The sequence below is a fragment of the Peromyscus maniculatus genome, chromosome 4 (assembly GCF_049852395.1).
Source record: "Peromyscus maniculatus bairdii isolate BWxNUB_F1_BW_parent chromosome 4, HU_Pman_BW_mat_3.1, whole genome shotgun sequence".
NCBI lineage: Eukaryota > Metazoa > Chordata > Mammalia > Rodentia > Cricetidae > Peromyscus > Peromyscus maniculatus.
In genome coordinates, this window is record NC_134855.1 from 138,634,393 (window position 1) to 138,647,431 (window position 13,039).

The 13,039-nt window shown below is 53.4% G+C and overlaps 1 protein-coding gene across 2 annotated transcripts in view; it reads left to right on the plus strand.

Annotated features, from left to right (window-relative positions):
• The first annotated feature begins 8,531 nt into the window (after positions 1–8,531).
• The window catches only part of Nfatc2 (nuclear factor of activated T cells 2), a 130,285-nt gene continuing 125,777 nt past the window's right edge, over positions 8,532–13,039 (plus strand). The window contains exon 1 of one of the 2 annotated variants that reach the window (XM_076571108.1): positions 8,532–8,847. Coding sequence is in view for 1 of the 2 variants with exons in the window: in XM_006989247.4 (XP_006989309.2) it covers positions 8,778–8,847 (70 nt within the window). In the remaining variant the exon portion in view is untranslated. The remainder of the gene's footprint in view (positions 8,848–13,039) is intronic. The other variant, XM_006989247.4, reaches the window with a different exon arrangement.

Genomic DNA, 13,039 nt, shown 5'->3' on the forward strand with positions numbered 1-13,039 from the left:
ACAGACTCTTAACCCAGACTCTGGGTGCCTTCCTGACACCAGCATGTCTGATCTTGTCATTCAATGTCACACTCCTTGATGGCTCCCGGGTTCTTAAAATAAAATCCATCTTGGTGCCATCACAGATGTGGTTGCCTTAGTCGATGTCCCCAAACAGAAGTGGCCTAAAGAGAATTAGTTATTTATTTCTCCCTTACAACAGGATCTGGGCAGGAGACTTTGGGTTGCTATGGAGACTCCATCATCACCAGGTGCTGAAGCACCTCTAGGTGGTAACTCTGCCTGCCTTCCCATGCTTTCCGCTTTGGTCTAAAATGGCTGCTTGTGCGCCTACCCTCAAATTCCACTTTTCCAGGAAGAGGCAAGAGAAAGTGAAGAGTATGCCCACCTGTTTAAGGGCTGGATTTCTGGTTCTTCTGCTGTGTAACCAGGACAAGTCATTTGGCCTTTCGGTTACCTATTCTTTCAAAGGCTGCGAGGGTTAAACAGGTTAATGTGTGTCAAACACTTAAAATAGGTCAGAGTACAGGGCGATTACTCAATAAACTTTGGTGGTTATTACTGTTTGTGAAGACCACCTCACCGCACCCCCCACCAGGCTATGCACATCCCATGAGTTGTGAGGCTCCCCAAGTCCTCACCAGGCAGTTGAACCCTGCTTTGTACAGTCTGCTGACCCTTCTCACCCACTGTGTGGAACACACAGAAGACATGCCTTGTCTCTCTCAGGTCCTCATCAAGTTCAAATTCAGGGACACAGCAGGTGCCCAGGGAACTGGTCCCACGAATGGAGGAGTGAACGTTGCTCCTGACCTCTGAGAGCCTCCTCATCCCCAGGCAATGCTCTCCCAGCAGTGTGCATGGCCTGTGCCCTGGCCTCGCTCAGCAATGCTCAGTTCTGCTTCGGTGACCCCTCTGACCCCTGTCTGAGACCACCTCTTCCTCAGTCCATGCTGTCTTCCTGTTCCACTCTGTGCACATTTCTGGGCACAGCAGTGTCTCTTCAGTATTTGTGTGTTTCCTCTGGGTGAACCCCCTGGGGCTGTCAGCTCGGCAGGGCCAAACCTCAGCCTCTGTTTTGCTCACAGCCACATCTCCAGTCTTGCCTACTGGAGGTGTGCCAGAATGTTTGTTGAATGAAAAAACAAAAAGAGACACCATAGAGCACTGAATATTTAAAAGTAAAATTCCAGCTATGGGCATCTCAGGCTTTTCCTTAACAATAGAAAGTCTTGCTGGGCCTTGGGTTCAGCTGCTAGAGTGCTTGCCTAGCACATATGACCTCCTGGGTTCAAATCCCATCACTGTATAAACCAAATGTGGTGACATCCTGCAATCCTAGCACTTGGGAGGTGGAGGCAGGAGGATTAGCTCTATGTAGCAAGCTAGAGGGTAGCCTGGGCTACATGAGGTCCTGTCTCAAAAAAAAAAATAATTTTCCATATCTCTGCAAAGGAGATTCCCCCAGTCTTCATTTTCTCCTGCCCACAGCAGGAGAGAGAAAGGCAAGCTGACCATGAGCCAGTTCCTTCTCCCTCCACGTCAGCTCTCCAGCTTCTAGGAAAATCTTCCCCATCTCTCAGAGGGGGAGCCCGGGGCATTCTGAGGGCTGCCGCTGCCGCTGGCGGGCTGTCCCAGCCCAGTTCTGCCGGCTGGAGCTTTGGAGGGGGAAACTCACAGTCAGCAGCCCATGATCTGGCAAGGGCAGCCAGGCTCTCTCCAAGATCCTCAGCAACCTCCCGTTGGGTCACATTCCTGCCTGGGGACCCTGGGACCAGTGGCTGATGGGGAGGTAGCAACTTTCAGCACTTGTGAGTTGGAAAAAGCGGCACTGAGGATTATTTTGGGAATAGCCAGGAGCTGCTCCAAGTACAGATTACAGAAGCTATTAAAAGCAAGACAATGAGCCCTGCAAGGGGTGGGTTGGGGAGACACCTCACTCGTGGCCGCAGCCACAGAACGGGGAGTTCTTTCCAGATGAGGTGAACCTTTCCATCCCACGACTTGGGGAAAGCCTCCCCATGGCCAGCCTCCGCCTGTTCCCTCTCCCTTGCCAACCTCAGGAGCATTCACCCAGCGGCACCTGGGCCATGGATGGTCGGGGTCCCCTGCAGCCAGCTGAGCAGGTGGCTGGCTGGCCACCCAGTTATTCCTGGCTGTCAGCTATTCAGTCAACAAATATCTACCGGACCCAGGAGCGTGATTCTGGAGCCATACCATGATTGCCCATATTCTCACGGTCTGCTGCTGACTATCTGGTGAACTTGGGGCTCTGCCCCTCAGTTTCCTCCTTGGCAATAGGTATCGTATAGGGGACTTCGTATAGAGCGAGTTATGAGAGGCCCAACCGGGTTGTGTGTGGCGGGCTCCAGACAGCCTGCCAGAGTTGCCAGAGGTAGACATGAGATAGGACTACAGAGGAGGGACCACCCGTTCTAGAAGTCTCGCCAAGCCCCGAGGAGGACACACAGGCCCCTATTTTCCTAGTCTGGTGGGAAGATGACTCATGGCCAGTAAACAAAACAGGCGAGACAAGCCGGCCCTCTGTCATTCACTCATCGAGCATTTTTGAGGCAGGCCATAGGCCAGGCCTCTCTCCCAGTGCTGAGGACACAGCCCGGCCGAAAAGCCAGGGCCCTGGCCTGGGGGAGTTGACATTTTGTGGGAAGGTGGGGCAGACAGACGAGACACAAGTGAATCTGGACTTCAAGCAAGCCGTGCTGTAGAGACTGAACGGCATTGGGTGGAGCCCTGCGGCCATTGTGGGTGGGGGCTGTGTGGCAGCTCAGGGGAACACGTATCAGAGAGGAGGGTCATGGGAGAACGTCACAGAATAATCCTGAAGCAGGCCGAGGTGGCACACATCTGTCATGCCAGTACTTGAGAGATTGTGAGAATGAGGAGTTCAAGGCCAGCCTGGACTACATAGTGAGACTCTGTCTTAACCTCCCCCAAATCGTGGGATGACATTTAAAGAAGCCAGCTGCAGGAATGTGGGGACAAGTGTTCCAGACAAGGGCTGGAGTTGGGCATGGGAGGGACAGAGGGAGATGCAGTCCCACAGGGGACAGGTCAGGGTCTGGAAGGTCATGGTGGTCGCCTTCTGTGACTTCTTTCACACCTGGTGGCTCAGAGGATCAGCTGTTGCCCCACAGCCTGGCTGGTCCAGGACCATCCTGAGGTGACCCCAACTGTGGCTGTCTCCCCTTTCAGGTTGGCTCTTGGCAAGTGGCCTCCCCAAAGGCTTGGCTGAGTGTCCTCACCCCACGCGCTGGCCTTCCAGGATGAGTGGTCCCATGCCACTGCCTGTAGGGTTCCACCCAGCCATCCTAATGCTGCGACCCTTTAATGCAGCTCAAGCTGTGTCCACCCCCAACCATAAAGTTATCTTCATTATATAACATTCATAAAGTTATCTTCATTGCCACTTCATAACTGTAATTTTGCTACTGTTATGAATTGTAATGCAAATATCCGTGTTTTCCAATGGTTTTAGGGGACCCCTGTGAAAGGATCACTCAGTCCCCTAGAGGGGTCGTGACCCACAGGTTGAGAACCACCGCACTACCAGGCTGGTAACACCAAGATGGGGTGGCCAGGGGCTTTTGCAGATTGTAGTGGTGGTCAGACTTTATTGTTGGAGGGAGGGGACACCTGGCAGGGGTCTCTTTGTGTGGTGGCTATTCTGGCACGATGGCCCTGAGCTAACATTATTAAGCACCCACTGTGTACCCCGCATGCTTAGCCCTGACTTCTTCTTCCTCAAAGGAAGGTGGGGGTGTTTGACAGGAGAGAGAAGCATGTCTTTGAAAGGACCAGAGCAGGCGTGACTCCAGTCAGGAGTGGAGGCTGAGGTAGCCAGGGAGAGAAGTTCCCAGAGGAGGGCCTCTGGCTGGGGAGGCCACTGGGAAACGAGGGGACGGGCTCTGAGCATGTCTTCAGGGCAGCAACATGAAGTCCAAAGCTGTGGGCCACCAAGCTGGCTGCAGGGGACAGTGAGTTTCTAGAGGTACCATCCTGGAAGTGAGTGTGACCAGAGGCAAGGGCCTGCCTGACCTGATGTCTCCGGAAGGCTGGTCATGCAGAGAGACCTCAGGGGAGGGACAGAGGTTATCAGGAGCATCCAGGACTCTGCAGAGCCCCTGGAAAGGAGGTCACATGGGGCAGAGGCAGGACTTGAGAGGTCCCTGGGTGATGTCTGGAGCTGGAGGAATCGCCAAATTCAACAGGGAAGGAAGGGAGGCCCTGTATCAGTCCTCCCTGCCCACCCCCTTCCAGCATCCCCAGCTCACACGATCCATAGGACCTTCTCGTGTTCTCTCTCTGTCCACTAGACTTGTCATGAAACCGCTGAGCACAGAAATCTTTGGTGTTGATACTGCTTTGAAATGGGGTTTTGCTATGTAACCCAGGCTGACCTTGAACTCACAGCACTGCTCCTGCCTCAGCCTCCCAAGAGCTAGGATCTCAGACAAGCAGCACCACCGCACATGGCTGAGCACAGGGATCTTTGATGGGATGTCTCTCACAGCAATTAAAAGGGCAGAAAAGCCTGGTAGGTTCTGCAGCTAAGTGGCAGAGGTTCAAATCCCACCTCTGCCATTTACTGGCTGGGCAACCTTGGGCATGTTGCATAACCTCTCTGTGCTACATTCTTTGCTTGATGAAATGATCCCTGTGAGGTAGAAGGTTCGGTGAGTTAATGCCCACCACACAGTAAGCGCCCCATGTACGCTGTTGGACAGATACCCTAGGCGGGGCGGTGAGCTTACAAGCCCATTTGGGGTTTGAATGGACATGACTCGGGCTCCACATGCAGCAAGCGGAGGGACATGTGAGCACCCCATCGGAGCTGCCCTAAGTCCTGGCACAGGGCTCCGGCTGGGCCAGTGCTAGCCAGTGGCATCCTGGCAGAAACACCTGCAGGTCTATTTATGAGGCTGTTGGGAGGGGAACATGTAAGAAAAGGGTCCCGGGTGATTCAGAGTCTCCGGAGCCCAGATGTGGCAGCAGCAGCCTCCTGGACCATTTGCCCCGAGGCCACCTGGACACCTTCTCTTTGCTTTGATTTCATTTCTTCTCTGCCCTTTCCCCTCACATGCTGGCAAGTTTAGCTCCAGCTGAGAGTCTCTATTTTGGGGAGTTCTCTTGGATAACTTAGTGGGCGGAAGCTCCCCACCCACCCCCCTTGGAGCGCCCCCTCAGCAGAGGGGGGTAACTCCACAGAAGTGAAAACAGTGGGTGGTTCAGTTCAAAAGGACAAAATAGTTCTTGCTCTGGCAGTGAGAGAGGAAAGAAATTGTCTGAGGAACTCAAGAAGAGCTCTGGAGGGGGCCTAAAGCTGGGCTCTTGAGGGCACGTTGGGTGACTCAGCTGTTAGGCCCCGGCTCCAGCCTGGTAGTATTAATTGGGCTTTAAAAAGGGAAAAACGCTTAACTGTGACAAAGAGTGAGAGCCATAAAAACGTGGCTAATGCTGATTCTACCGAGTTCCAGAAGGCGTCCCCAACTCCAGCAGCTCCAGGCACCTGTGGAGATGGGGACTCGCCTCCAAGGCCTGAGCTTGGGTGGGACCCGAGTCTAAAATTATCCCCGATAATGAGTCGGCCAGAGGAGGCCCAGAATGCTGGTTTCCTGCTGGCCTCGGAGGCGGAGGTTCCCAGGGAGGCCTCGGGAGGCAGGGGCTGCTGAGCCAAGAACATGGCTTCACCGCTGCCAGAGTTGGGGTCACCTTGGGGCCGTCTGTGTGAACATGGGCTCTTGGAGTCTTGATGCACTCATCTGTGAGTGGGGCTTACCACACCACGGTCGGTGGGAACAATCAAGGAACTAGACTTTTCTTTCCGTCTTTTTTTTTAAGGGCTTTGGATGAGTGCGGCAGCCCACACCTGTAATTTCAGTTCTCAAGGCAGAGACTTGAGGATTCTAAGTTTGAAACCAGCTTGGGCTATGAAGACCCAGTCTTAAAAAGTTGAAATAAATAAATAAAAATAAAAGGAACGAGGGTGAGCGAGACGGTTCAGGGGGTAAAGGTGCTTGCTGCCAAGCCCGACGACCTGAGTTCGATCCTGGGACTCACAGGACAGAGGGGGAGAACCGACTCCCCCAAGCCGTGGTCCTCTGACCTCTAAGTGCACACCGCAGCAAATGCACGCTAGTGTGCACCCATGAATGCATGTAATAAAAAAACAAAGTGACTAAGGTTAAGTGCTAGGGGTAGAACACAGGGCCTCCTGAGTGCCAGGCAAGAACTCTGCCTCTGGCGAAGGACCTGACCTCACAAGAGGCTTCTTAGCTTGCTGGCCTGGCTTAGTCTCGGGAAGAGTGGCCTGGAGGTGACACATGAAGACAGACAAGCCCAGCTCTTGCTTAGTCACGACTCATGCCTCGACTGTGGGAAGCTTTATTATTTTTTAAAGATGGGTATTTTTAGCGTTTATTATACACCTTACCGTCCTCAGCACTTCCATTAAACATCATCATTTGATTCTTAGCTCAGCTCTGGGTGGGAACACGATGACGAGGCAACCCCAGCCGTGTGGGACCTTCAGACTGTCTGAGCTGTGCTGCCCAAGCCTTCTGGAAGAATGGATGCTTCGTACGCTCTGCTGTCCGATTCAGGAAGCCACCAGCCGCCACCTGTGGCTCGTGTGATTGGAGAACTGACTTGGCATACTGTTTAATCATGAATCACTTTCATCTCAGGCATGTGTGGCTGGTGGCTGCCATGTCGGTCCTGTCGCAGGACTGGCTGCTCCCAGCTTCTGTGTACGACTTGGTGGGAGAGCTGTGAGTGGGGATTTAGAGAAGACCTTCTTCATCTAAGGCCTGGCACGTAGTAGGCACCGAGCTAGGGGAGGTGTTCACACATAGTGTGGTGCCTGTCGGTGGGAGCTCTGTGTGGTTAGAAGAAATGGAGTCTCATTCATGTGTATGATGGCCAATGGGTCCCAACCTGCCCAGGACTTTCTCTACTTTGACCCTGAGTCCTGCAAGCTGAGAACCTTTGGTTGGGTGTCCTGTTCCTGTTGTGGGTGATGGATACTGAGGCCGCAGGAAGGGGGCCTACTCAACAGCTCCACTGAGCAGATCCCCGTGTGCTGTGTACACACTAGTGCCTGCCGACTAAACCTTTTCAAATCATCTCAGGAACGGATGCTTACAGTGTGGCTGCAAGGCATTTGGTAGCTCTGGGATCTGGTTTCCTTGGAAGGCAGCACAATTTCCTTATCTTGAATTTTTTTTGAGGGGGGCACATAGTGGGTGGACAGTCATGGCTGTTCTTTGGGACTGGGACACCGTTACTTAAGCTGGACTGCTAAGGTCCGCCAGGGTGCAGGCAGACTTCAGAGAGTCCCCTATTTGGGAGTGAGGTTGGGCTTTCTCAGGCAGGGTTCTAACTGGTCCTGGTGGTCACTCTGCGAGCTGCCTGGGCTTGGGGGAGCCGCTGTGGGCAATGCATGGAAAGCAAAGTGGTCCCATGGGTGGGGTTAGGCGCCCATCAGTATCTCTTGAAGTTCAAGTGTCTTGTGGGAGGGGGCGATGAGTCACTAGCCTTGGGTACTCCCATGTTTTTATCAGAGCCCACAACAGTTTTTCAAATGTGCCTTTCAAAGCGGGCTTTATCTCTGAGCCCAGAATTCCCAGGGTGCATGCAGGTGGAGAAGCGAATTAGCTGAAACCTAGCCCAGACGTCTCGTGGGCTGTAGTCCACCCCACTCCTCCCAGCTGTGGCCCACAGGTGGGAGCCACGTGTGCCATCCCACACATCTCTTCCTGAGGCTGCAGAGGTCCCGACATCCCTCCCCTTTATTTTCCTGTTTATGCGCAGCGTGCGTAAACACACGCGTTGCCTGGTTTCGGCTCCTCTTCGACCATCTCCTTATTGCTGGACCCTCTGAGAAATACTGGAAACCTTGGATTTTCTAAATGAATCTAAAAATAAACTCTTTGAGGGGGAAAAAAATCTTGGACAGTTGGCACAGGCATATTATTTCTTTCTTTTCCTTCCTCTTCCTGGTCTTCTGCATCCCTGAACAGTCAAGAATCTGGTGAGTTAGAGGCACTGAGGGTCTAAGAAGGTACCCCTGGGCAAGTGTCCAAGGGCTCCTGGACACCCCGGGGGTGCTGGTTGGAACCCTGGGTAGCTCTCTCCGAGGGGCACGCGATCAGAAAGTGGGGTGTCAGGAGGCTGGATTCAGGCAAGGCTGCAGGGGGAGGCGGTGGCTGTCTGCGAGCTTGCACGCAGCTCCTGCAGGGCCTGGCGGGCCGCGCCCCCACCCCTGCGCGCCTCCCTCTCCTGACTTTTTCTCTGCCCCGAACAATCAGGGACTTGTGCTTGGCGGCCAAAGGAGCCACGGAGCTGGCTGGCCGCGGAGGAGGCGACGTCATGGATTCCTGAGTGTGAAGTTTTCAGGAAAGCCCTTAGTTTTGGAGATGGACGGGATCCAGGGGTTTCCATGGCGCTGAGTAAACAGGAGGAAACAGTGAGGGAATCCCGTTATTTTACTGCATTGAAAGCCTATAAACACGCAGCGCGGGGAAGGAAGTCGCGTTGCCGCTGGAGTAAGCGACCGCGGAGCGCCAGGAGCCCGGGAGCCTGAGCTGGAGCCCGGAGCACGGCAGCGGGAGCACGGGGAGCCGGAGCAGGAGCAGGAGCACAGGAGCGGGAGTACGGAGAGCCAGAGCTCCGGAGCGGAGCCTGGCCACTGCAGCCTCCGCGCCGCTCCGCCGGATCGAAGCACCGGGTTCCCAGCCGGCTGAGCCTGGCGCCTCCAGATGCAGCGCCCCGCATTGCGCAGGCCAGGCCCCCGCCAGCCCCTCCGCACCATGGGGTCTGCGGACCGAGGTAACTGCGCCACAGCCCTCTGCATCCCTGCCCGCATTCCTGCCCGCATCCCTGCCGGCATCCTCGCATCGCATCCCTGCTCCGCTGCCCGCTACCCCCGAGACCCCCCGCTGTCCCTGCTCGCAGGTAGATGCGTAGACGCAGCCGAGCAAGGGCGCACGCGCGCGTCTTGGCTGCGGGTAGTAACTCTAGGAAGCGTCCCTAGGCGGGATTCCCTGTGTATGTGTTGGGACGCCCGGGAGAGGGGTCTCGCTGCTAACCACTGGCTTCTTGTCTTGCTGCTCGACTTTGACAGTAGAGTCCATCATCCTTGTCATCATTATTATTTAACTTAAAAAAATAAATAAAAACAGGCTTGACATTTTGCTATTCATCAATACAGAAAGACTTCTCTTTCCAGTAGTCACATCAACTGATGCTTTGGGCCATTCAAGGCATTTAAGCCATTTTCTCCCCCTTCTGGAGGATGTGTCTGAGGGCTCTCCCAGCTCTTCCATCCCAATTTAAAGTACGAAGTATCATCAGCTTGCTCTGCCAAAGGGATCACAGAAGCCCCACTGTCCCCGTTTCTGCTCCGTCTTCTTCCTTTTGATATAACCTTGAAGCCATTCAATCTGGTCCTTATGGGAGGGAGTTAATGCATGAGAATATGATATGAAACCTAGCCCATCTGGTTGGGATTGTGAGGGGTTTGGGCTGCGGATTCAGAAATTAAGTCTTTAAAGTGGAAGCTGTTGGATGGCTTTCTGTGAGGTCAGCTTGTGAGCAGGGACCGGGGCACCGCCAAATGGGAAGGGCTGAAGGGTTAAGCGGAATACGTCCGCGTAGGAGGAGTTAGCCTCGTGTCATAAAATCCGAGCTGAATGTAGGTTTTGTGCTCTGCGCGGTGGACTGAAGTCCTGGGGGGCGCGGTGGGGCGGAGGCAATGACATTTTGGCAAGTGAGCTTGAAGGGGCTCTTGCTGAAAAGGCAGGTCCAAGCCCACCGCCCTTAGGTAAAAGGTGGTTTAGCCACCTCCAACCTCAGCGTATTTTGAGTGGAGCGGGACGTTTGAAAGCCAGATCGTGCCAGCCCTTGGGACCTTTTCACTGGTACAGGATTATCCTGTCCTCTGCTAGTGGTCAAGCTGCAGTGGTGTGATGACGACAGAAAAAAAAAAGTGCTACTATTATGTCAGATGTCGGACGGATGCTCCCAAGGCAGGCCACACATATGCGAAGGTTGTGGAATGGTTTTTATTGCAGTGCAAACCAGAACTAAGACATGGATGCTCTGACGGTGGGGGTGGGGGTGGGGGACAGACAGATGCCAGATTTAGCTCCAGGAGGGAAGGAGGGAGGGAGAGAGAGACGTAGCGAGAACTCAGAGGAGAACTCTGGCTTCTGTTCTTGCCTTACTGTGGCTGCTGGGTCCCTCTGCTCTGGGCTGAGAGCGTTGCTTCTCTGTTAAGGTCTGGAAGGACACATGCCAGTGTGTCTGTGTTCAAGTGTACGGGAACAGCAGGCATGCGGACACCAGTGTGCTTGTTGTATGTGCAGGACACAGGGCACCAGATTGCTCCTGGCAGACATGCCACAGCAATAGGGCACGCAGAAAACAGCTCCAGGCATCACAGACAGCTGGCTTGGGATGGGCCAATCACTGTGCCCTGCATAGGGGTCCCCAGAGAAAACAATTAGGATGTCATTCAGCTCAACTGCCCTCTGGATGAGACTTGCAGATTCCCGGGGGAGCATGCTGATGGGCGATCCCTAAGCAAAGGATAGAATACTTGCATGACAAGAAAACTAGCAAATTTGCTATTTGCTGTGCAGCCTTGGCCCGAAGCCCCAGGGGAGCTTAAAGATGTGAGAGAGGTGTGTTCAGTGTTATCTGAAAGGTGGTGGAAAGAATTTTAGGAATAAACAAACTTGAGATGAGCTTTGCTCCCTCCCAGGCCCCAGTTTCCTGACTTCTTGGTGGACTAGGATAGCTGCTTAGCTACATCACAGCCGTGGGATATCGGAGAAGTTATCCTGAACCTTTCTGTGTCTCGATTGAGAGTCGATAGCAGCTTCTGTTACGCGGCGGTTGTGGGAGAGTCAACAAACCCCTAACACAATGTCCTTCTCATCACGGGTGCTCTGTAAACGTCAGCTGCGATTCCTAGAAGATTAAAGATAGAAACTAGTAAATGATGTATACAAACTGAACATCAGCAAACATTCTTTGAATATATGCTTTTTTAGATCATGCCCTGGCCCCTTCTTTTGAAACTGGGCTCATGTAGCCCAGACTAGCCTCAAATTCATTATGTGACTGAGGATAACCTTGAACTTCTGATCCTTCTGCCTCCACCTCCAGAGTGCTGGGGTTACAGATATGAGCTACCATGCCCGGGATGTGAGACTGAACTCAGAGCTTCGTGCATGCCGGGCAATCTCTTCACTGACTGAGCCACATCCCCAGTCCCCTAGGCCTCTTCAGTATTTTTTAAACTTACAGGAGCTTTGGAATGACACAGATTGGGTTAGGATGGTGACTTCAGAAGCTCAATTTCCTCATTTGCAAAAAATGAATAATGACAGTACAGTCTTCACGGGGTTGACATGCGCGTCACAGGAAACCATGCATGTAGCAGACTTAGTTCTGTTTAACATGCGGTGAGCGCACACTCAGTGTCTGATGGCTGAGGACGGCAAGGCCAGCTTCGCCAACAGTCACATACATTAGGAAAGGCGTAGGGCCCGGCTCTGGGTGAGGCGCTGCTGTCCCTGTAGACTTTGTGTTGACTCAGGGCTGTCTGGGGCTGGCTGCTTCGGGAGTACGTCTTTTCCTTCTCACAGAGGCTGCATTTGAAGGGTAACGTGCTCTCCCTCCATGGAGGAGGGCGGCAGCTGGCTAAGGGTTACCCAGGAAGACAGCGGCAGAGTCAATTTGAACCACAGGCCCAGCTGTCTCAGATGCTTGCTGACGTCACCCAATCTTCTGAATTGACATACGCAAAACTGAGACCTTGGCTCTAGGCTCTTTCTCCAACCCCAGATGTCCTCCGACACATCTTGGAAGGGAAGGAGAAGTATAGGAGAGACAGGGAAACTGAGGCAGGCAGAGAAGGTGCCTAGCCTAGCCCTAGCCTTGCCTCATCTCAGGACAATAGAAGGACATTTTCGCTGCCATTAGAGGGGGGTGGCCAGCAAAGAGGCTGAGAACAGAGGGCTGCCAAGGCCTCTTCCTGGCTAGTCCCCTTCGGCTCCCCAGGCAGCCCAACCCGCAGGGAGCCTTCTAAGTCTATGTCTCCACGTCTTGGAAAGCTGCAGAAGGAAGCTCTCCAGTGCAGATGCGAATTTTCTGAAGCTGTTTTCTTATCATGGCCAGAAGCCCCTAGAAGGCAGGGGTCAGCCCTCTTATTCTGTGAGTCTCCAGGGGGTCCCAGGAGCAATTTATGATGCCCTAGAGGTCAACAGCCTAAGTGCTGGTCCCGGAGTCCAGTCCACCTCTGCTACTTGAGATTTGTGTGACCTGGTACAAAGAACCTCCCTTTCCCGTGCTTCAGTTTCCCTACAGATAAGAGAGTAATAGTAAGTTTTGCGCTGAGTAGCATTTAGAACAGCCGCCCCAGGCTGGAGAGATGGTTCAGTGTGTGAAGAGCTGGAGACAGATTTTTCTTTGGGCCGCCAGCTCACAAATAATGACGAATAATGTTAATTGTGAATGCTCGGCCTTAGCTGAGGCTTGTCCCACTAGCTCTTGTAACAAATTAATTTTTAAATCTTCATGTTACCACGTGGCTTTTTACCTTTCTTTCATTTTGCATGTCTGACTCCCTCCATGTCTCCTTGGCATCTCCTCTGTGCCTCAATTATCTCCTTCTACCTCCCCTCTCTGCCCGGAAGTCCCGCCTATACCTCCTGCCTAGCTATTGGCCATCCAGCTTTTTATTGCACCAATCACAGCAAATACATCCTCACACAGTACAAATATCCCACAACAGAGAGCTTGCTGTGCAAGCATGAAGATCCAAGCTTGGATTCCTAGCACCCACTCACATAAAAAACTGGGATAGAGGCGCACGCAAGCCCAGAACCCCAGTGTTGGGGAGGGCGGGGCCAGATGGATCCTGGCCAGCCAATCTAGCCAAAACCATAAGCTCCAGGTTCAGTGAGAGACCCTGTTTCAGGAAGTCAGGTGGGGAGTGCCTGAAGAAGACACC